This window comes from Xenopus tropicalis, chromosome 5 (genome assembly GCF_000004195.4).
Source record: "Xenopus tropicalis strain Nigerian chromosome 5, UCB_Xtro_10.0, whole genome shotgun sequence".
In the NCBI taxonomy this organism is placed as follows: Eukaryota; Metazoa; Chordata; class Amphibia; order Anura; family Pipidae; genus Xenopus; species Xenopus tropicalis.
In genome coordinates this window covers 148,399,991-148,421,047 of record NC_030681.2, presented here as the reverse complement: position 1 = coordinate 148,421,047, position 21,057 = coordinate 148,399,991, and the positions used below count along the sequence as shown (strand labels likewise).

The 21,057-nt window shown below is 40.8% G+C and overlaps 2 protein-coding genes across 4 annotated transcripts in view; both read left to right on the top strand.

Annotated features, from left to right (window-relative positions):
* Nucleotides 1-21,057, top strand: part of LOC100494435 (cytochrome P450 2K6) — a 212,256-nt gene that overhangs the window by 123,503 nt on the left and 67,696 nt on the right. The gene's annotated exons all lie outside the window — the stretch shown is intronic.
* On the top strand, nt 900-14,454 carry LOC100490476 (cytochrome p450 2K1). 2 transcript variants are annotated; one of them, XM_012964114.3, is made up of 10 exons: nt 900-998; nt 4,029-4,221; nt 4,302-4,464; nt 5,705-5,854; nt 6,572-6,732; nt 8,434-8,610; nt 9,631-9,772; nt 10,701-10,882; nt 11,884-12,025; nt 13,310-14,454. In XM_012964114.3, exons 2-10 carry the CDS (start codon nt 4,051-4,053, stop codon nt 13,486-13,488), a joined length of 1,467 nt encoding a protein of 488 aa, XP_012819568.1. In that variant the 5' UTR covers nt 900-998; nt 4,029-4,050; the 3' UTR covers nt 13,489-14,454. The 2 variants fall into 2 exon arrangements, with proteins under 2 accessions (XP_012819568.1, XP_012819569.1); XM_012964115.3 differs by having other exon boundaries at nt 910-1,002.

Sequence of the window (21,057 nt, the reverse complement as noted above, 5' to 3'; positions counted from 1 at the left end):
TTGCTATAAGGCGTTCGTCAATTTTGGAGAGTCCTGTCCAGTTTTCCAGATTGGGAAAACTGGGCATGCAGTTTTGACCTGGAGAGCCCTCCCAAAAATCGGGCTGCCCGAGTCAAAACCAGACAGGTGGCAACCCACAACCAAACTCATTTCCACTAAAACCAGTCATTTATGAAAAGACCCTAACTGAAAAAGCACAAATTCAAAAAAATCGCAGAAAAAAACACGAAGAACGCAAAAAAACCTGAAAACCTCTTAAACCATGAAGCAAAGAAAGATCATCCAGTTGTAAAAATAACATCTGCCATTGGCTTCTACATGATCTCGACAAACTTAAGATGGCGGATATTTCTTTTGGATTTGTCGCAGTTTTGACACATAATCAATGGCAACATGTTTTTTTTTTCAACAAAATTGTTTTCTTGTACAAATAACAACAAAATAAATATTAGTTAATGCACCCCCCTAGAGTTGGAGCAAAACACTCCTCAAACATGAAGCTGCCCATTAGTATTGTACGAAACCTAGTTGAAGGCGCCCAAGCAAAATCTACGTTTAGGGCTGAATCGGCAGAAGGAGGTAGAATCCCTATTGTTTCTACCCCCATATCCGACCATTCAGCCCTGAAGTCAATGGAGGGAGCGAACGATCTTTCCTGCGACCAATGGTTGGTAGGTGTAAGGTTCTACCTGAGCTCTACATCCCCAGCCAGGAATTTATGGCTCTCACTGGAGAAGCACTTTGTCCACATGTTTGTATTACTGGGAAACTCAGATGAACCCAAGTACAATAGGTTCTGCCAAGTGTTTTGAGATAATGGGTAACTTGAGCTTCAGAGCTGCATTATCATTGGAGGAATCTATTGTGGGTGGGGCTAACTTGAATACTCAGCAACAGGAGAGGCAGATTCTTTGCTTCTTATACTGGGGAAAACAAGAAACCAGGGTGTTATTCTTCATAAGACTGAAGCAGAACACACCTTTACTTTCCTTCTGCAGGTCGGTACGGATTTTTTTTGTTTATATGATAAATATATAAGAATATTTGTAATTAGTATTGTTTTTTTTAGTAGCACAGTGACCTAGTTTTATATTTATAAAATATATGAATTACTACAGAGTGATATGCATTTTTTATTGACAATATACCTTATTACTACCTTATTATAAAACATATTACCAATGGAATTCAAACTGCCTGGTACCAGGGTAGAAACCATGCAATGCGTCCCTCTGCAAATAACGTGTATTCATTACTAGAGATGGGCGAAATAATTCGCTAGGCATGGATTCGCTAGGGGAATCTCTGCGTTTCGCCATTGGCAGATTATTTTGTGAAATGGGCGACAAAATTCGCAGTGCAAAAATTTGCAGAGCTGATTTGCAAATTTTTCGGCAAAGGGACAGATTCGCTCATCGCTATTCATTACTTGTTTATATATATATATAGCGCCAACACATTTCTGCACCGCTTTCAATCACATCAGTCACTGCCCTAGAGGAGCTTACAATCTAACATCCCTATCACATTTACACACACTATGGTCAGTTCTAGTCAGAAGCCAATTAACCTGCCTGTATGTTTTTGGAGTGTGGGAGGAAACAGGAGTACCCAGAAGGAACTCACGCAGATTTGGAGAACATACAAACATAGTGCCCTGGCTGGGATTGAACTCAGGACCCCAGTGGGGCGAGGCAGAAATGAGGCAGACCTCAGCCCATTCCTTAAGACTGGAAGGCTGTCAAATGCACACAGTGCTTTATCTATCCCTAAAGGACATGTCTTCAGAATGGCGTTTGTTTGTTGCACTCTGCACTCTTCCCTATTGTGTGTCCTCATTGAAATGAGTGAGCTGGTAACTATAATCCCTTTTATAATATGTGCTAGGGGCATTCATACAGGGAAAGGACACCAATGAAAATGTACTCAAGGGATGAAACATAATTTTGCCCCTTTATAGGTCCCTGGTAAGGCCTCACCTTGAGAATGGGGGCAGTTTTGGGCTCCAGTCCTTAAGAAGGATGTTGGGTAGGGGGTTCCTCACGGTGAGGGCAGTGAGGTTGGGGAATGCCCTGCCGGGGGATGTTGGGTAGGGGGTTCCTCACGGTGAGGGCAGTGAGGTTGGGGAATGCCCTGCCGGGGGATGTTGGGTAGGGGGTTCCTCACGGTGAGGGCAGTGAGGGGGTTGGGGAATGCCCTGCTGGGGGATGTTGGGTAGGGGGTTCCTCACGGTGAGGGCAGTGAGGTTGGGGAATGCCCTGCCGGGGATGTTGGGTAGGGGGTTCCTCACGGTGAGGGCAGTGAGGTTGGGGAATGCCCTCCCGGGGGAATGTTGGGTAGGGGGTTCCTCACGGTGAGGGCAGTGAGGGGGTTGGGGAATGCCCTGCCGGGGGATGTTGGGTAGGGGGTTCCTCACGGTGAGGGCAGTGAGGTTGGGGAATGCCCTGCCGGGGGATGTTGGGTAGGGGGTTCCTCACGGTGAGGGCAGTGAGGGGGTTGGGGAATGCCCTGCCGGGGGATGTTGGGTAGGGGGTTCCTCAGGGTGAGGGCAGTGAGGTTGGGGAATGCCCTGCCGGGGGATGTTAGGTAGGGGGTTCCTCACGGTGAGGGCAGTGAGGTTGGGGAATGCCCTGCCAGGGGATGTTGGGTAGGGGGTTCCTCACGGTGAGGGCAGTGAGGTTGGGGAATGCCCTGCCGGGGGATGTTGGGTAGGGGGTTCCTCACGGTGAGGGCAGTGAGGTTGGGGAATGTGGCTGTATATATAGTTTATGTATGTGAGTGTATAGATATACAGGGTGTGGGTGCTGGGTTTACTTGGAAGGGTTGAACTTGATGGACTCTGGTCTTTTTTCAACCCTATGTAACTATGTAACTAAGGAAAGTTGTCGTCACCACTAAATTTTAAAGCAATTAGGCTTAACATAAGTTTTACCTGCAACTTGTTTTTGAAGTTAATGGTAGTTGGCAAGCTTGAATATGGACAAACAATCCCTGTTTTGTTCGGAGGTTTTTGAAACCATGACTAAACTCTTTTTCACTAAAACCAAAAACTGATAAAGCACAAACTAAAAAAGACGTGGAAAAAACACAAAAATGCAACTTTTTCTATTTTACACTTCTTGCGCACCAGTGGTTCTTAAATAGGAACAACACATCTACTAACAAACAATGAACAGGAAGTACTTGATGTAGCACACAGGAAGATCTTCAATGTAAATATTACTATAGTATCACCCACATACACTGTAGCTTCTTCACTCTCATTAAATACCATAAGGTTCAAGCCAAAAGATTAATCACACTACTGTTTGTAGCCCCAGGATACCAGATATACAGCGGTGTCTGGTTTAACCCTACATACTGAAGACCCTTTTCCGACTGGTATTGCCTGGAGAGCCAACGTCAAACTGTTCATGCCCAGTAGAGCTTAGGACTCTTCATTCTACTTGGTCTATCTATGGTGTGCTCAGGATCTATCTGATCACATAGTACAAGCCCTAATTCATGAGGTCCCTTTTCCCAAATTCCACTAGGGATTTCTCTATACCTAAGAGGTCTATTTATCAACATTCTCATTCAAAATCGAAAAAAAAAGTGTTGCACAAATGAAAACATACCCCCCTCCCCAAACAAACTCTAAAACCACAAAGACAAGAAAGATCTTCCAGTTGTAAAAACAAGACCCGCCATTGACTTCTACATGATCTCAACAGCTTTCTGATGGTGTATTTTTCGATTTGTCTTAGTTTTGATGTATAATAAACAACCAAAAATATACATATTGTGAAAAAAATATAAACATTAGTAGGGTCCTAGTTTCTTCTTCATTGACACCTCATGTCTCAAGTTTATACCGAGGGCCTCTTGTTTTAGGCTCCCCTGCAACATCTACTTTTTCCAAAGAGGAAAAACATGGCTGTTCCTTCATTGGTTGCTATGGTTGCCTATATATATATATATATATATATTTATTACTATATAAATTACATAAAAGTTGTTTATTTTTGTTGTGTCTTTTCTTATTGCAGCTCTAATTAAACCACAATTGCCATGGATCTGGTCTCTGTACTTCTGTCTGTTGTCATTTGCATATTCCTATATAAAGTCTTCTATGGAGGGGAAAAAGAATCTCAGAACTTCCCTCCTGGGCCCAAACCATTACCGATCATCGGAAATTTTCATATGATAAATATGAAGAAACCCCATCTAACATTTATGGAGGTAACAGCAGGAATCAGTTGTATGTAGGTTTATGTATTCTTTATTTAGATGACAATATCCCATTAATGCTTCCATTACAGCTGGCTAAGAAGTACGGCTCAGTATTCAGCATTCAGCTCGGCCCAGAGAAACTCGTTGTGGTTTGTGGCGCTGACGCAGTGAAAGACGCTCTTGTCAACCATGCCGATGAGTTTTCAGCGAGGCCCACCATTCCGGTATTCGATAAGACTTCAAAGGGACACGGTAACTATCCAAATTGAATCTGTTACTGACAACTGTGTATTTATTTCCCTATATAGTACATAATAAAAATAATTCTAGTCATCTTGTATCCATCATGTGACTTTGGTCATGCTGGAGTCCATTTCTGCTCTCACTCAACGGACCAGATTCCATTCAGTGAGAAAAAGGTTTATCATGTAAAAACTCATGGCGTAGACGCAATTCAATTTATAAGAACTTATTTTACAGTTTATCAAGTGAAAACTATTGAAGTCTATCAGAAAAAACTGGAAATGAATTTGGAGAAACATTTTTCTCCTCCAATTGGATCTCGTCCATGAGTTTTCCCTTGATAAACCATGAGACAACTTTGTCTCACTGAATTGAATCTGGCCCAGTGTGAGAGATATGCCACGTGTAGCGGAACCCTTCCATTTATACAGTGCGCCACAGTCTCTGGTGAGACTCATATAGGGGTTGGTAGGAACCAATTGCACGTAAATCTATGAATTTGGAAACGCCTTCTTATCTTATCTTATCTCACAGTTTATCAAGCGAAAACTATTGAAGTCTATGAGAACAACCTGGAAATGAATTTGGAGAAAAGTTTTTCTCCTCGAATTGAATCTTGTCCATGAGTTTTCCCTTGATAAACCATGAGATAACTTTGTCTCACTGAAAAAGGCCCAGAGTGAGAGATATGCCACATGTAGCGGAAACCTTCCATTTATACAGTGCGCCACAGTCTCTGGTGAGACTCATATAGGGGGTGGTAGGAGCCAATTGCACATAAATCTATGAATTTAGAGTAGTGGTTCTCAACCTTCCTAATGCCGCGACCCTTTAATACGGTGCCTCATATTGTGGTGACCCCCCAACCATAAAATTATTCCTAAGACCTTCAGAAATATGTGTTTTCCAAAGGTCTTAGGCGACCCCTGTGAAAGGGTCGTTCAACCCCCAAAGGGGTCCCGACCCACAGGTTGAGGTTTGGAAACTCCTTCTTATCTTGGCAGGCAATTATGCCACATCTCCTGGTGGTCCATACATTTGCTTTTGGTGACCACAGTCAAGTATTCCATACTAACTTCAGTAGTTGACTCAATTCGATATTCCCTGTAATTTATGTAATTTCTACTTTGTCTTTAGTCTCAACATTGTCTATGTGTGTAAACATGAAAACAGATTTAATTTAATTCAATTTTATCTGCTGCTGTGCTTGTCCCACCGCCTTATTGGTTTTCTCTTTTAATCTTCTCAGGTGTTTTTTTTGCTAATGGTGAGAACTGGAAAGTGATGAGAAGATTCACTCTTTCTACACTAAGAGACTTTGGGATGGGCAAGAAAACCATAGAAGACAGGATCTGTGAAGAAAGTGACTTTTTAATGGAAACGTTCAAGTCCTATAAAGGTAGGAGTTAGTCCTGCCGGGATTGTAGTCAGGACCAAGGAGGAAGCTTGAGTTCAGGAAGGCAAATAGTCCAAAATGTGGTATCAGAAGGGTTAAGAAGAGTCTCTTGGTCAATTTCAGGCACTGGTCAAATATCAGTAGATCTGTTCAGAAAAGCAATTTAGGTGCACTCAGGAACTTTACCAAGAAAGACCTATATCTGGCCATTGAATACGGGTCTTTGTTGTCCATTTATTTTTATACGTTGCCATGTGGTGGCAATAGGCGCTACCATTTTGGACATTGCACACAAGAAGAAGGGGCACCATCGAGTGAAAGTATGTGTCCTGGAGACCATTAGGGTTCTATTCACAATATTTGACCAAAGAAGCAGGCAAGTAGGGGAGGGAGCAAATTAGTGTGGGGTGTGGTACAGCGAGGTGCAGACAAGGGACATGGCAGGTGAATTATCCTTTTAAATCGATGGCTATAGGGGAGATACGGTCCATAAAAGCTACTGTCTTCAAGGTATCAAATATTAGCCTGAAGAAGGGACCATGAAGACCTAAAAGTGTGCTTTGTAATGTTCCTATGGTGTGATCCATTAAAAGATCTCAAATTTGTCTTCTTGAGGTATATGGTGGCTCTCAGTATCTGGGAGAAGGTGCTGTTATGGGGCAACTGTATGGATGTGTATGTGTGTGAGTATATATTAGGCTCTTCTTTCCTCTCCCCCAGGGAAGCCGTTTGATAACACCATGATAATGAATGCGGCTGTAGCCAACATCATTGTGCACATACTGCTCAACCACCGCTTTGACTATCAGGATCCAACGCTGCTCAAGCTTATAAACATAGTCAGTGAGAATATCAGCATTGCTGCAAAACCAATCGTTCTGGTACGGTATCATGGGTATTCTCTTTAAAAGGCTCCTACCATAGTATATATTTGTTATAAAAGCTGTGGAAAATGGTATTAAAATAATGTAAATGTATTACAAATAGTATAATATTTCTGATATCCCATTATCTTACAATTATCCCATTATTTTTCCATTACAGAAATTATGACAGGGCAGTAAAATATCAGTTAGTTTTTCTCTAACCTTTTGGAAAGAAATTATTTAGCTTTCATAGGAAATAATGGAATTTATTCATTATCTATTTCAATGATATTTCATCAAGTACATTATAATTAAAATTCTTTGTAGAAAGAGGGTTATGGGAAAAAGTTAATAAAATGGAGGAATCTTATATAATGTAGAAAGTTTGCCCAGTGCTGTAACCCATAGCCAGCAATATGGTGCTTGTTTATAAATGGGTGGCTGGTAAATGCTACCTGCTGATTGGTTGACTAGTCCTGTAGCAAAATTTGCACCTATTATAACATAACCTCTCTTGATTTTTTGGGGGTTGGAAGGCCCTACTAGTAAATAAAGCATTAGAGAGATTATTATATGATCCCCTTATATATTTATACATAGTTATCATATCCCCCCTTAAGCGCCTCTTCTCCAGTGTAAACAGACCCAACTTGGCCAGTCTTTCTTCATAACTGAGACTTCCCATACCCTTTACCAGCTTAGTTGCCCTTCTCTGGACCCTCTCTAACTCAATAATGTCCCGTTTGAGCACTGGAGACCAAAACTGATATCAAGATATGCTAATCAAAATAAGTATAATTATTGTATTTTCTTACTTGATAAAAGGCACACCGCTTAATAAAAATAAACACAAGGAATTCTGGGAACTAATCCCAAAGGACTCCAAGAAAATTCCATTTACATGGGTTTATCCTATAGGCTAAAGCTCACCCACTGGGTTTAAAGCAGAAGCCAGGATAATAGCTGATCAGATTCCCAACTACAGACCGGTTTCGCCCTTCTTGGGGCTCATCAGTGTAGTGCAGGGTTTTCTGATCAGCTTAGGTAGAGCCAGGCGTTTGGATCCAAAAATAAATCATAAGGGTTGCGGAGACTGCCTCATATGTATGCAAATAAACACAAGGAATTCTGGGAACTAATGCCAAAGAGCTCCAAGAAAATCCCATTTACCTGGGTTTATCCTGTAGGCTAAAGGTTATCCACTGGGTGTTAAAACACACTATTTTGTGTGTTGGCATGGCTATGGGTGGGAAACCTGAAATGACTGGTCTTCTATGGCTTCCACATCTGTATTACTTTGTTTGTAACCAGTTGGATTGGCTACTCACTGAGAACAAGGGTTATTCTAGAGCTTTGTATCACTCACAGTTGGACCCTACACACAAATGGAGAGCTCAACTTGGTTAAATGACCCTTGTAAGTGCTGGTTGCTTTAACATTGTATAAACCCAGCCTGCCAGGGTTACAGCATATAGTTAAGTCAATGTTCCCTGTAGCACACCAGACTTCAAAAGACTCTAAAACCACAAAAATGAGAATGTTAATAAATCTGCCCCTTAATATTTACATAGAAAGGTGAGACAATTCTGCTTTCTTTTTTTCCTTCTTTAATTCCTGCGGTATGTATGACAATCTTTATTGAATGAAAACTTTCCTGCCGTGCAATATAGAAATGACCATATTTTTAATCATATTTCTTTCTATTTTTTCCCTAAGCTATATAATGCCTATCCGTCTATTATGGAATGGGTTCCCGGAACTCACAAAAGTGTCGCTGAGAACATGTTGAAACTATACAACTTTCTCAGAGAGACATTTACCCAACACAGGGATCAACTGGACGTAAATGACCAGAGGGATCTCATCGATGTATTTCTGGTCAAGCAACAAGAGGTAAGGGTGTTTAATGTATTTTTTTTTCCCAATTCATATGTTTTTAGTGATACAAGTGACTTTTCCATGATTTATTATGCGACCAAACTGCAACAATTCCGAATGTATGTATGTGTGTGTGTGTGTATGTATATCTTTATTTATAATGTGCTACTTATGTAAGCAGCGCTGTACAGTAGAATACATTAATACAAACAGGGGGTTATTAAGATAATAATAGATAAATACAAATACAAAAATAAATACAAATAAATAAATACAAGATACAGTTGCAATAAGTTAAGAGTCAAAGACACAAGAGGATGGAGGTTCCTGCCCCGTAGAGCTTACAATCTATATGGAATCTGAAAATACTCCAGCTAAAACCTGTCGAGATCATGTAGAAGTCAATGGCGTATGTACCTTTGCTTCAAATTTTTCAAGGTTTTTCAGATTCATGATGCCGGCTTTTATGCAACAAAACAAAAAGAAAGTAAAAAAAAGTCACAGTTTCCATGGATTTCACACAACTTTTCCTCCATGTGTTTTTTCAGTTCAGATTCTATGATAAATGTCTCCCATTCATCATAGATTTAACTAGGGAATGGGATGCACCGAATCTACTATTTTGGGATCTGCCCCAACCCTGAGTCCTTTGTGAAAGATTCGGCCAAATACCGAACTGAATCCAAATGGGCCTATGGAAGGGTTAAAGAGAATTTTCATGTGTTTATGTGACAAAAAGACACATGATTTTAGGATTCAGATCCTATTTGGCCAGACACATGGATTCGGCTGGATCCAAATCCTGCTGAAAAAGGCTGAATCTTGACCGAATCAATTGTCCTATGGTCCCAGATTTCAGTTTCAGAGCGGTTAGTATTCTTAGCAGTTACCTACCTTGTGGTGCTCCCATAGCAGTCAAAAGGACCATGAGCATTCCATGTTATTTTGAGGCAGAGACCCCTTTATATCCAAGCCCGAAATGTTTTGTGCCTTCTTAACCTGTTATGGAGTTGATAATAATTTGTACAATTTCAGGAGAAACCTTCTTCTACAAAGTTCTTTAATGACCAAAATCTGACAGTACTTTTAGCCGATTTATTTGGTGCCGGAATGGAGACGACTTCTACCACTCTTCGCTGGGGCCTCTTGTTCATAATGAAATATCCAGACATTCAAAGTAAGGATTCAATTTTTAGGACATATCTATTTATCATTTCCCTAAATACAGTAAGCACTCTCAAGTTGTCATCCAGTGGTAGAACTTGTGAGGTTGAGAACTGATTCCAATTGGAATGTTCCACGCTAGTATGATGGAGGAGAAATGGCACAGACGGTTGTCCATCTTATTTTTACACACTGCACTAAATATGTAGTAATGGTTACCAAAGCTACACTTTTTATAGTGGATAGGGTGAGAAAATGTTTCATTAATATATCCCATTAGAAACTCTATAGAATTATATTTCTTTTGTGCTTCTTTGGAGCAGAGAAGTTTGCTGTATAAAGCTGGGCATACATGGGAAGATCTTCTAGTTTGCCAACCAATACATTTGTATATATTTCCTGATTTGGCCAAATATGCACTAGGACAAAGTAGGTTATGCACTACCTGCCTGGCATATAGCTGGACAATATTTTGGAAGGCCACATATATGGGCCAATAAGCTTTAACTTGCCTTTGTGTGGCCAGTTTCAGAGAAACATCAGTGTGTCCACCCTTATTATCATTACTCTAATGAGCTTACAGAAGTGATGGAACATGAAATGCCCCTGGATATAAAATCTCTTAATGCTTTACAGAATGCCTTAGGCAATGTGATATTTATCAGTCAGTGTGAGATAAATGTAAAAATACCTACTGCCATGTCTCAACAAATTCCATAAATAAAGAGCCACCTTAACCCGCACCTTCATCCCACATGAATAAATGGATTCCATTATTGAACTATAGTTCCATTTCATTTTTTTACATAAACTATAACTGTGTTATTCTGACATTAGATGCTTTAAAGTGAAATGTTCATATTAGTTAAATGAGAACTTACCGGATAAGCACAGGAGCACCAGAAACTGGAGTCCGCTCCATCTGTTTATGTTTCCTGCAGAAAAAGTCCAAGATGAAATTGACAAAGTGATTGGATCGGCGCAACCTCGGCTCGAACATCGGAAAAAAATGCCCTATACTGATGCCGTTATCCATGAGATTCAGAGATTAGGAAACCTTGCACCTAATGTTGGCCATGAAACAACTACGGACGTCACATTCAGGGGTTATTTTATTCCAAAGGTATTTTCTTATTGGTACACTCGCATCTCAAACAAACTTTAACTTGCCAATTTACCACTTATGAGTTCTACATTCTGGGTCTGATTACTGTATTAGTGCAGTTGCCCTTAGCAACCAATCACATCTTGGCTTTTGCATTATTTTTGTAGTAGTCCTATAAAAGCTAAAGAGTACATCATTTAGTCTAAAAGGTCAGTTATGGAACTGTTGGGATAGAAAGTTTATTCACTGATTTTTATATTCTTGGCACTAATTGGGTATCTGCTAAAATGCTATTTATTTCAGACCAAAAAACACAACATGTTTCGGGCAGTGTGACGCCCTTTATCAAGTGTGATAAAGGGCGTCACACTGCCCGAAACATGTTGTGTTTTTTGGTCTGAAATAAATAGCATTTTAGCAGAATTCTGCTTTATGGTGCTCTCCTCTATATTTGGATTGTATTGAATGGCTCAGCGGTGTGCCTTGCGAGGATTGATGCATCAAGCCTGATCTAAGGGCTGTGCGGTTGAATACCTATTTGTTGACTAATTGGGTATCTGTTAATCTGTAACTGTCCATTAATATAACAACCAGGGTAACTGAATGTTGGACTACAAAAAGGAGGATTAAACCCAAAAGGCCTTTCCCATATGACCAAACAATGCAAAGATCTAATGTGGAAGATTTTCAAATAAGTTACAACCACATGAACTATGTTTCCGTTATGCCTACAGGACCCTACAGTATCCATGTGTAACCCCTTAAATGTACTAAAATTAAATGGAAGTGTTTAGGAAATGTACACATTACTGATAGTAGCAATAGTGTATACATTTAGTAGCAGTTTGGCTCACAACCAGATCCCCCCATTTCCAACTTTCAGATTCCACCTTATTAACACAAATAGCAGACACCCATGTCTATGTCTATAACTCCCCAATGTAGGACCTCTTTTGATCAGTCCACCAAAAAACACAATATTCTATTATTATTGTTTCCTCTCTTTATAACTTTTTTAGGGAACCCAAGTGATAATACTGCTGACATCTGTTCTCCAAGATAAAGATTATTTCAAAAAGCCAGAAGAATTTTACCCGGAACATTTCCTTGACTCGGAAGGAAATTTTGTGAAAAATGAGGCCTTCCTTCCCTTCTCTGCAGGTACTGTGTCTCTGTTTAATAACTATCAATAAATCTGAATCAGGGGCGCCCTAGGCAACCCAGTTGGCCAGACACAGTCGGGGGGGGGTTGGGGGGATGCAATGCAATGGATCACATCATGGATGACTAAAGAACGCGGACTAGGGCTAGGCAGGAGAGGTACCTGCCTGGCGCCCCCCAATCGTTGCACCCTAGGCAGCTGCCTCTTCTGCCTACCCCTAGTTCCGGCCCTGATCTGAATGCATAGGTTGATCTGCTTAGCTATCGGTTAATGGGCTTACCGTATTTATTAATTTTCGAGTTTGTGAATTCAAATTTATTTTTCTAAATTAAATAAACTCAAATATTGCATGGTCGCTTATTTATTAATAAGCAAAACTCATAAAAAAGTTGAATATCTAGAATTTTAGAGTTTACAAGCTCTAAAAACTTGAAGAATTTGAGTTTGAGAATATGGCTTGTCTTTGTCTATGACAACTACCGTTGACTTCCATAGAGACGCACAAGCTTTTAGATGGCGAATTTTCATATTAGAGTTTTTAAGTTTTTTTGCATTTAATAAATACCAGACATTCGACATTTTCGAACCATAACTCGTATTCGAGTTTTTTAATTGAAAAAAACTTGAATTAAGAAAAAAAATCAAACTTGACCTCTGATAAATCACTGGACAACATTATCTAGTAGAATTAAGTCTAAAACAACTGGACATTTCTGAGTTTTTCTTGAAAACGTTTCACCACTCGTCCGAGTGGCTTCTTCAGTTCAAATGACTGGTAGGGAATTCCCCGGTATTTAAACCCTTGAGGGTAGTACAGTCACAGACATCCAATCACAATGGTTCAGTTAGGTGTTGGCTGAAACTGACAGGTGTAAGAAGGTATGATGCAGTCACAATGGTACCATGATTCTCATTGATGAGACCTAACTGAACAAGTTCAATGGAACCATTGTGATTGGATGCCTGTGACTGTACTACCCTCATGGGTTTAAATACCGGGGAATTCCCTACCAGTCATTTGAACTGAAGAAGCCACTCGGATGAGGGGTGAAACGTTTTCAAGAAAAACTCAGAAAAGTCCAGTTGTTTTAGACTTAATTCTACTGGATACTGTGTATCATGACCTGGATGAATGAGAATCTTCATAGACACACTGGACAACATGTTGCTCCCCAACCCCTTGGATGTTGCTCTCAGTGCCCCCAAACCAGGTAGTTCAGTATATAACGTTGGAGTTGATTTAATAATAATTTCAATATAAATTCACTGTCCTTTTCTGATAGGTCGAAGAATTTGCGTCGGAGAGACATTGGCCAAGATGGAACTCTTCTTGTTCTTCACAAAGTTACTGCAGAACTTCACATTCCAACCCCCTCCTGGAGTTGAGGTCGATCTAACTTGTGCCGATGCAATTACATCCAAACCGCTGGAGCATCAGATCTGTGCTTTGCCTCGCAGCTAGAGCAAATCACATCACAAATAAAACTCTTTATTCAAAAAAATAGAAAAACAGAAAGAGCTTTTGTAATCTAAAAGGGACATATTCAATGTTTAATGGCTTTTGGTTAAAAATAATAAGTTTGTCAGCTTTTAGGTGCTGAACTTTTTTAATAACAAAAGCCTATTTGAAAAAGTAGCCGAGGCATTCGGGCCTGAAACCCCCATGTGAGTTTGCTAAGGCCGGAGGCTCCAACAATCATATATAGGCCCCTGAGACTTGGTGGGATGAAACTCTGCTATTCTTCATATTATACTCAGGCCTCTCCTCGTCAGCTCATAAAATGGGAATATATATCAACTTATACAAATCTGTAAAACAAATTCTATAGCGGAACATACAGTTGAACTGGGTGTAGGGGGTTTCTTGGAGAATTTTTCCCAAACATTTTTGGTGATAAAAGCAAAGTGTCTTTATTGTGATCTGTTCCACAACATTAACCCTAATCAAGAACCTATAGAGACCAACACAGCTTAGTATCCAATTTTTTTTGGAGAGATATGTCACAAATATTGGGGGATACAAGGAACAAGTATCCAGACAATCTCAAGTAGAGGGTGGTCTCAAGAGACAAGGGGAAAATATCCAACGAGGCACAAACCCTAAATATAGTCAATCTTTCCAATCATAAGCTTAACCCTGCCCATTTGGCTGAAATATTTTATTTGATTTAGGCAATATTTTAACGATTGAGTAACCTCAAAGACAAACAGAATGGATTTTCAAACTAAATATGTGTAACCCTAAGATAGGATTAAATGCAATATTGCAATTTCAAGCTTTTTGGGGTTTTTTTCCCTTTTTTCTTCCTGCCTAATAATAAGAGATAAGAGTAAATGTGCAAGAAAAGTTGGGGTATGTATGTTATATGCAGTTTTGCTGACCAATTATTTGGAGAATTTGAATGGTATAAACTTATTATTATGCCTGGGTGATAGTTCGCTTTACCTCATACGTGTATTGGACCCCTTATCCGGAAACCTGTTATCTGGATTACGGAAAGCCTGTCTCCCATAGACTCCATTTTAATCAAATAATTCAGAATTTTAAAACTGATTTCCTTTTTCTCTGTAGTAATAAAACAGTACCTGTACTTGATCCCAACTAAGATATAATTACCCCTTATTGGGGGCAGAACAGCCCTATTGGGTTTATTTCATGGTTAAATGATTCCCTTTTCTCTGTAATAATAAAACAGTACCTGTACTTGATCCCAACTAAGATAGAATTACCCCTTATTGGGGGCAGAACAGCTCTATTGGGTTTATTTCATGGTTAAATGATTCCCTTTTCTCTGTAATAATAAAACAGTACCTGTACTTGATCCCAACTAAGATATAATTACCCCTTATTGGGACAGAACAGCCCTATTGGGTTTATTTCATGGTTAAATGATTCCCTTTTCTCTGTAATAATAAAACAGTACCTGTACTTGATCCCAACTAAGATATAATTACCCCTTATTGGGGGCAGAACAGCCCTATTGGGTTTATTTCATGGTTAAATGATTCCCTTTTCTCTGTAATAATAAAACAGTACCTGTACTTGATCCCAACTAAGATATAATTACCCCTTATTGGGGGCAGAACAGCCCTATTGGGTTTATTTCATGGTTAAATGATTCCCTTTTCTCTGTAATAATAAAACAGTACCTGTACTTGATCCCAACTAAGATATAATTACCCCTTATTGGGGGCAGAACAGCCCTATTGGGTTTATTTAATGGTTAAATGATTCCCTTTTCTCTGTAACAATAAAACAGTACCTGTACTTGATCCCAACTAAGATATAATTACCCCTTATTGGGGGCAGAACAGCCCTATTGGGTTTATTTAATGGTTAAATGATTCCCTTTTCTCTGTAATAATAAAACAGTACCTGTACTTGATCCCAACTAAGATATAATTACCCCTTATTGGGGCAGAACAGCCCTATTGGGTTTATTTAATGGTTAAATGATTCCCTTTTCTCTGTAATAATAAAACAGTACCTGTACTTGATCCCAACTAAGATATAATTACCCCTTATTGGGGCAGAACAGCCCTATTGGGTTTATTTAATGGTTAAATGATTCCCTTTTCTCTGTAATAATAAAACAGTACCTGTACTTGATCCCAACTAAGATATAATTACCCCTTATTGGGGGCAAAACAGCCCTATTGCGGTTAATTAATATTTTACTGTTTTTTTTTAGAAGACTTAAGGTATGGAGATTCAAATTACAGAAAGACCCCTTATACGGAATACCCTGCATTCTGGATAACGGGTCCTATACCCGTAGTTACTGTATATATATTTCACTTTTATTTTGGGCACAAAAGTTCTCTGTACAAGCCTTAACTTTACCAAACATACATAGATTCTTTTGAACTGGAACTGTATTATGTAAATGTATGACTTGGCCATATGTACTTCTGGAGTTGGAGAATAAGAGTAGGAGGATTGGTGGTCTGAGATTTCCTCTTGAGAAAGTTGCGTTGGCAATGAAACGATCGTTGAGTTAGATGACAGCAACTAGGAGGAAGGGAGACTTCTCGCAAGAATCTCACACTCACTCCGACATTGATGTTCTAGTGCGGGTACGGATGGGAATGGAGCAGCGGCGGGAAGAGAATTGGTGCATGCAGATAAGTGGAACTAGTCTATAACCCTTCACAGTTTATAACCCGACAATTTGTTGTACTAGTGACAATTGCACAATAACAACATTATGGGGTTGGAATTGGACATATGAACTTTTGAAACTGTGAGTGGGACCATATGGGTGAGAAGCCCGTTATGTTTCACTAAAAAAAATCTGCACCGTATATTGCTCTGATAGCCTGCTAAATAAACAACTAATTTTGTCACACACTGCACCGAATTGCTCCATTAGGATATAAACAAGTCCTTATTGCAATTGAGAAATAATTCCACCATTTGTGGAATGGGCAAATGAAGCCGTGCTGATATTGATGGATTCTCATAGATCGCACCATGACCAGACATAGTCATTAAGTGACAGTTCCACATACTTTTCAATTATACAGATTTTTTTCTTGAAGATTGCTAATGGAGTGAATGGATATCCCTGAGGATTTTAAATACATACATTTATCCTGGGTGATATATAAGAATCTCTGCACTAGTAGAGCCGGATTTCCGTTTTGAAAAAGAGATATTTGGCTCTTAAAGTTACCAGGAGTGGCTATTTGCCGGCCCTGGTAACTCTGGGGGCATTGTCGCCTGAGGCGCCAGCAGGCCCAGATTTGTGGAGAGGCCACGAAGGCCTAGGGCGGCAGAAACCTGGGGGTGGCATGCCGCTCCCCCGCACCAAAGTTTTAAAATTTGTGTTCCCATACGGAGCAATGGGGAATTCTCCCCACTGCTTCGTATGCAAGTTTGGCCTACGGTGCATGCCCACTTGCATCCCCAACCCCTACCCCCCCCATGCGCGCACCCCCTAAACAACTCCCCCCGCTGTTCGTGCATGCGCACTACCGCTGTTCACGCACGCATGCGCACTCGGGGGGGGGTGCGCGTGCATGTGCGAACAGTGCGGGGGGGGCAGCCTCGGGGTGGCCGGTTTTGAAATCCGGCCCTGGGCGCCAGGTAGCAGCACCCCTGTATCTGAGAATAAATAACTACATAGCAAGAGTCAGCATTTAGTTACCCCGGGAAGGGCAAGGTTTGCCCCCTGACTGTTAGTAAATATATCTGGCCGGTTACTGAGCCGCGTGAACTCAGTTTATGCCTTTTGCAATCTACAGAGAAAGTGATTATGTAACAGGGATAATAAGGGGCAGGGCAAGACTATAATAAGCAGAACATTGCAGGGAACCGGTAGTTCATGAACTGATTGGACTCAGTCCAGAGCCAGTAACGGGATCCAGTTTTTCTAGATTTAGATGTACAAACAGATTCCAGTTATGATCGTGTTGGGGCAGAACAGTTTGTGTTAAATACCCCGAGGGCTCAGTGCCACTTGGGATCTTCATAGCAACCCCCGGGGGCAATAACTCCCTGGTTTCCACTGAATTGAATGAGAATTTGCCTGTCTATTTTACAGACATAGAAGAGCATAAAAAAGATTAGCATTAAGGAAACAGTAAAAATTATAGTAATTCATCTGACATACAGTTTATTTCTGTGCTGTACGGGCAATTTGAGCCACCTGATACATATAGGAACTGTTGTATTAAGTGAACTTATATATAATTCATTATTTTCAGCTCTTAAACACTTTTCTGGCCAGTATTTAATTATTTATTGTAAAATGGGCAAAAAGTTGTGCAACTGCTTATCGGCCTGCAGCCACCTTTTGTTGCCATTTATTATGGTTCTTATCAATGAAAAGATTTTTATTTTTTCCCCAGTGTTACAGATAGAAAACATTATTAGGGTTATGTCATAAAAAGCACTAAGTTTGCCCAGGAGCAGTAACCCATAGCAACCAATCAGCAGGTAGAATTTACTAGTCAGCTGTTTCAAAGCAGATATCTTATTGGTTGCTATGAGTAACTGCACCTGGGCAGACTTTGTGGTTTTTATTACATACGGGGATAAATAATGTAAAAAATATAGAAAAATATTAAACTTTAGCAAGGTTTGTGATCAATAGCACAGCCTGCAACATAGGAAACAACACATTTACTCCCCCCCCCCCCCCCCCCCCAGCAGGGAAATTCCAGCTCTCAGAAGGCTCTTTCACCTTCATTGGGAATCAGTTTAACCACAGGGCAATCAGTTCAGACTTTACAGCTCAAACTCACTAAGCTATGGCCACTGGGATTTAAAATGACACACAAATATATACATTTTAGGCAAACGCAATGCATTGTTGGTATAAAAAAATATTTTTCATATAAAGGGGGTAAATAATACTCGATTTAAATATTTCAAACACACACACACACATATAGATTTCTAATGGAATTAAACTCTATCATTGCTGTATTTATAAAATGTCATGAAAATGCTTGAATTTACATTTGCAAATCTGGGTGAAATAGAAAACAATGAGGGGATTAACTTCCCCTTGTATGTATGTATGTATGTATGTATGTCTTTAATACAAACAGGGGGTTATTAAGATAATAATAGATAAATACAAAGTATAACAATAAATACAGAATGATACAAGGTACAGTTGCAATAAGAGCCAAAGAGACAAGAGGATAGAGGTCCCTGCCCCGTAGAGCTTACAATCTATTTCCCCTTTGGAAATGTCTGAAAATAGAAACCAATGAGGAGACTAATTTCCCCTTGAAACTGGGTGAAACAGAAAACAATGAGGGGATTAACTTACCCTTGAAAATGCATCAAGGACAGCCTGTCACTGACTATTCTGTTCCTCTACTATTCAAAGCCTCCGTAGGACTCAATGGTACTCGACAGATCAAACCTAACAAATTTTTTTTGACAAAAAAGTTAACCAGACATTAATAAATCTAGAATAAAAAAAAATGCTTTTTTCTCAAAATTTGCTTAGTATATGTGCCCCCTTTGCACCCTACCCTGCCTCAGGCAGCAGATCCCTCCCCCAATGGCTCCAGCATGGAGCGCAAGGACTTGCATTTCCGCTATGAATACGGCACTGCATGAGTTTGGGAGCACAAGTTGGGGAGCACCAGCGGCCATCGGCTGCATAGGCGCTCTGTACTTACTGTCTGCTTCAATCTGGGGGTGAATTCAGAGCACAGTAAGAACCTTCTTTGAATGAGCGCCGTGGGTCAAGCTTTTGCACTCATTAGTAGTGATGGGCGAAAAGTTTTGCCAGGCATTGATTTGCGGAGAATTTCCGCGTTTCGCCATTGGCGGATAGTTTCGAAACGAATGAAAAATGTCGCCGCGGAAAAGTTCGCCACACGTCCAAAAATTGTCACCGGCGTCAAAAAAGAATAGTCGCGGGCGACAAAATAATAGCTGCGCGACAAAATAATAGCCGCGGGCAACGAAATAATAGCTGCGTGCGACGAAACAATAGCCGTGTGACAAAACAATAGTCGCGGGCGGCGAAACAATAGCCGCGCAACAAAATAATAGCCATGTGCAACGAAACAATAGCCGTGCGACAAAACAATAGCCGCAGGCGACGAAACAATAGCCGCGCGACAAAATAATAGCCGCGTGACAAAATAATAGCCGCGTGCGATGAAACAATAGCCCTGCGACAAAACAATAGTCGCGGGCGACGAAACAATAGGTGCGCGACAAAATAATAGCCGCGTGCAACGAAACAATAGCCGTGCGACAAAACAATAGCCGCGGGCGACGAAACAATAGCCACGCGACAAAATAATAGGCGCGTGCGACGAAACAATAGCCGTGCGCGACGAAATAATAGCCGCGTGCGACGAAACAATAGCCGCGTGCGACAAAACAATAGCCGCGGGCGACGAAACAATAGCCGCGCAAAAAAATAATAGCCGTGTGCAACGAAACAATAGACGCGCGACAAAACAATAGCCGCGGGCGACGAAACAATAGCCGCGCAACAAAATAATAGCCGCGTGCGACGAAACAATAGCCGTGCGACAAAACAATGGTCACGGGCGACGAAACAATAGTCACGCGACAAAATAATAGCCGCGTGCAACGAAACAATAGCCGTGCGACAAAATAATAGGCGCGTGCGACGAAACAATAGCCGTGCGCGACGAAATAATAGCCGCGTGCGACGAAACAATAGCCGCGTGCGACAAAACAATAGCCGCGGGCGACGAAACAATAGCCGCGCAACAAAATAATAGCCGTGTGCAACGAAACAATAGACGTGCGACAAAACAATAGCCGCGGGCGACGAAACAATAGCCGCGCAACAAAATAATAGCCGCGTGCGACGAAACAATAGCCGTGCGACAAAACAATAGTCACGGGCGACGAAACAATAGTCGCGCGACAAAATAATAGCCGCGTGCAACGAAACAATAGCCGTGCGACAAAACAATAGCCGCGGGCGACGAAACAATAGCCGCGCAACAAAATAATAGCCGTGTGCAACGAAACAATAGCCGCGTGCGACAAAACAATAGCCGCGGGCGACTAAACAATAGCCGCACAACAAAATAATAGCCGCGTGCGACGAAACAATAGCTGTGCGACAAAACAATAGTCACGGGCGACGAAACAATAGTCGCGCGACAAAATAATAGCCGTGTGCAACGAAACAATAGCCGTGCGACAAAACAATAGCCGCGGGCGACGAAACAATAGCCGCGCGACAAAATAATAGGCGCGTGCGACGAAACAATGTCGCACGACATTTTCACAGTTTTGCGAATTTTTCGCTGTTTCGCGGATCTTTTGAAAGATTCGCTAATTTTTTGGAGAAGCGAAACGGAACAGATTTGCTCATCACTACTCATTAGTGCTCTAGCACTTTCATCCGAGTCATAGTAAATGGCCACTATACTGTTGTACAATTTACTGACAGAACTTTACAATACCGTAATGTATTTAGTTGTAATAACCAGGGAACCCATCATTTCTTCATTCAGATCCCATCTACTTAACATAAAGGGGCACATTTACTAATCTACGAATCCGAATCCC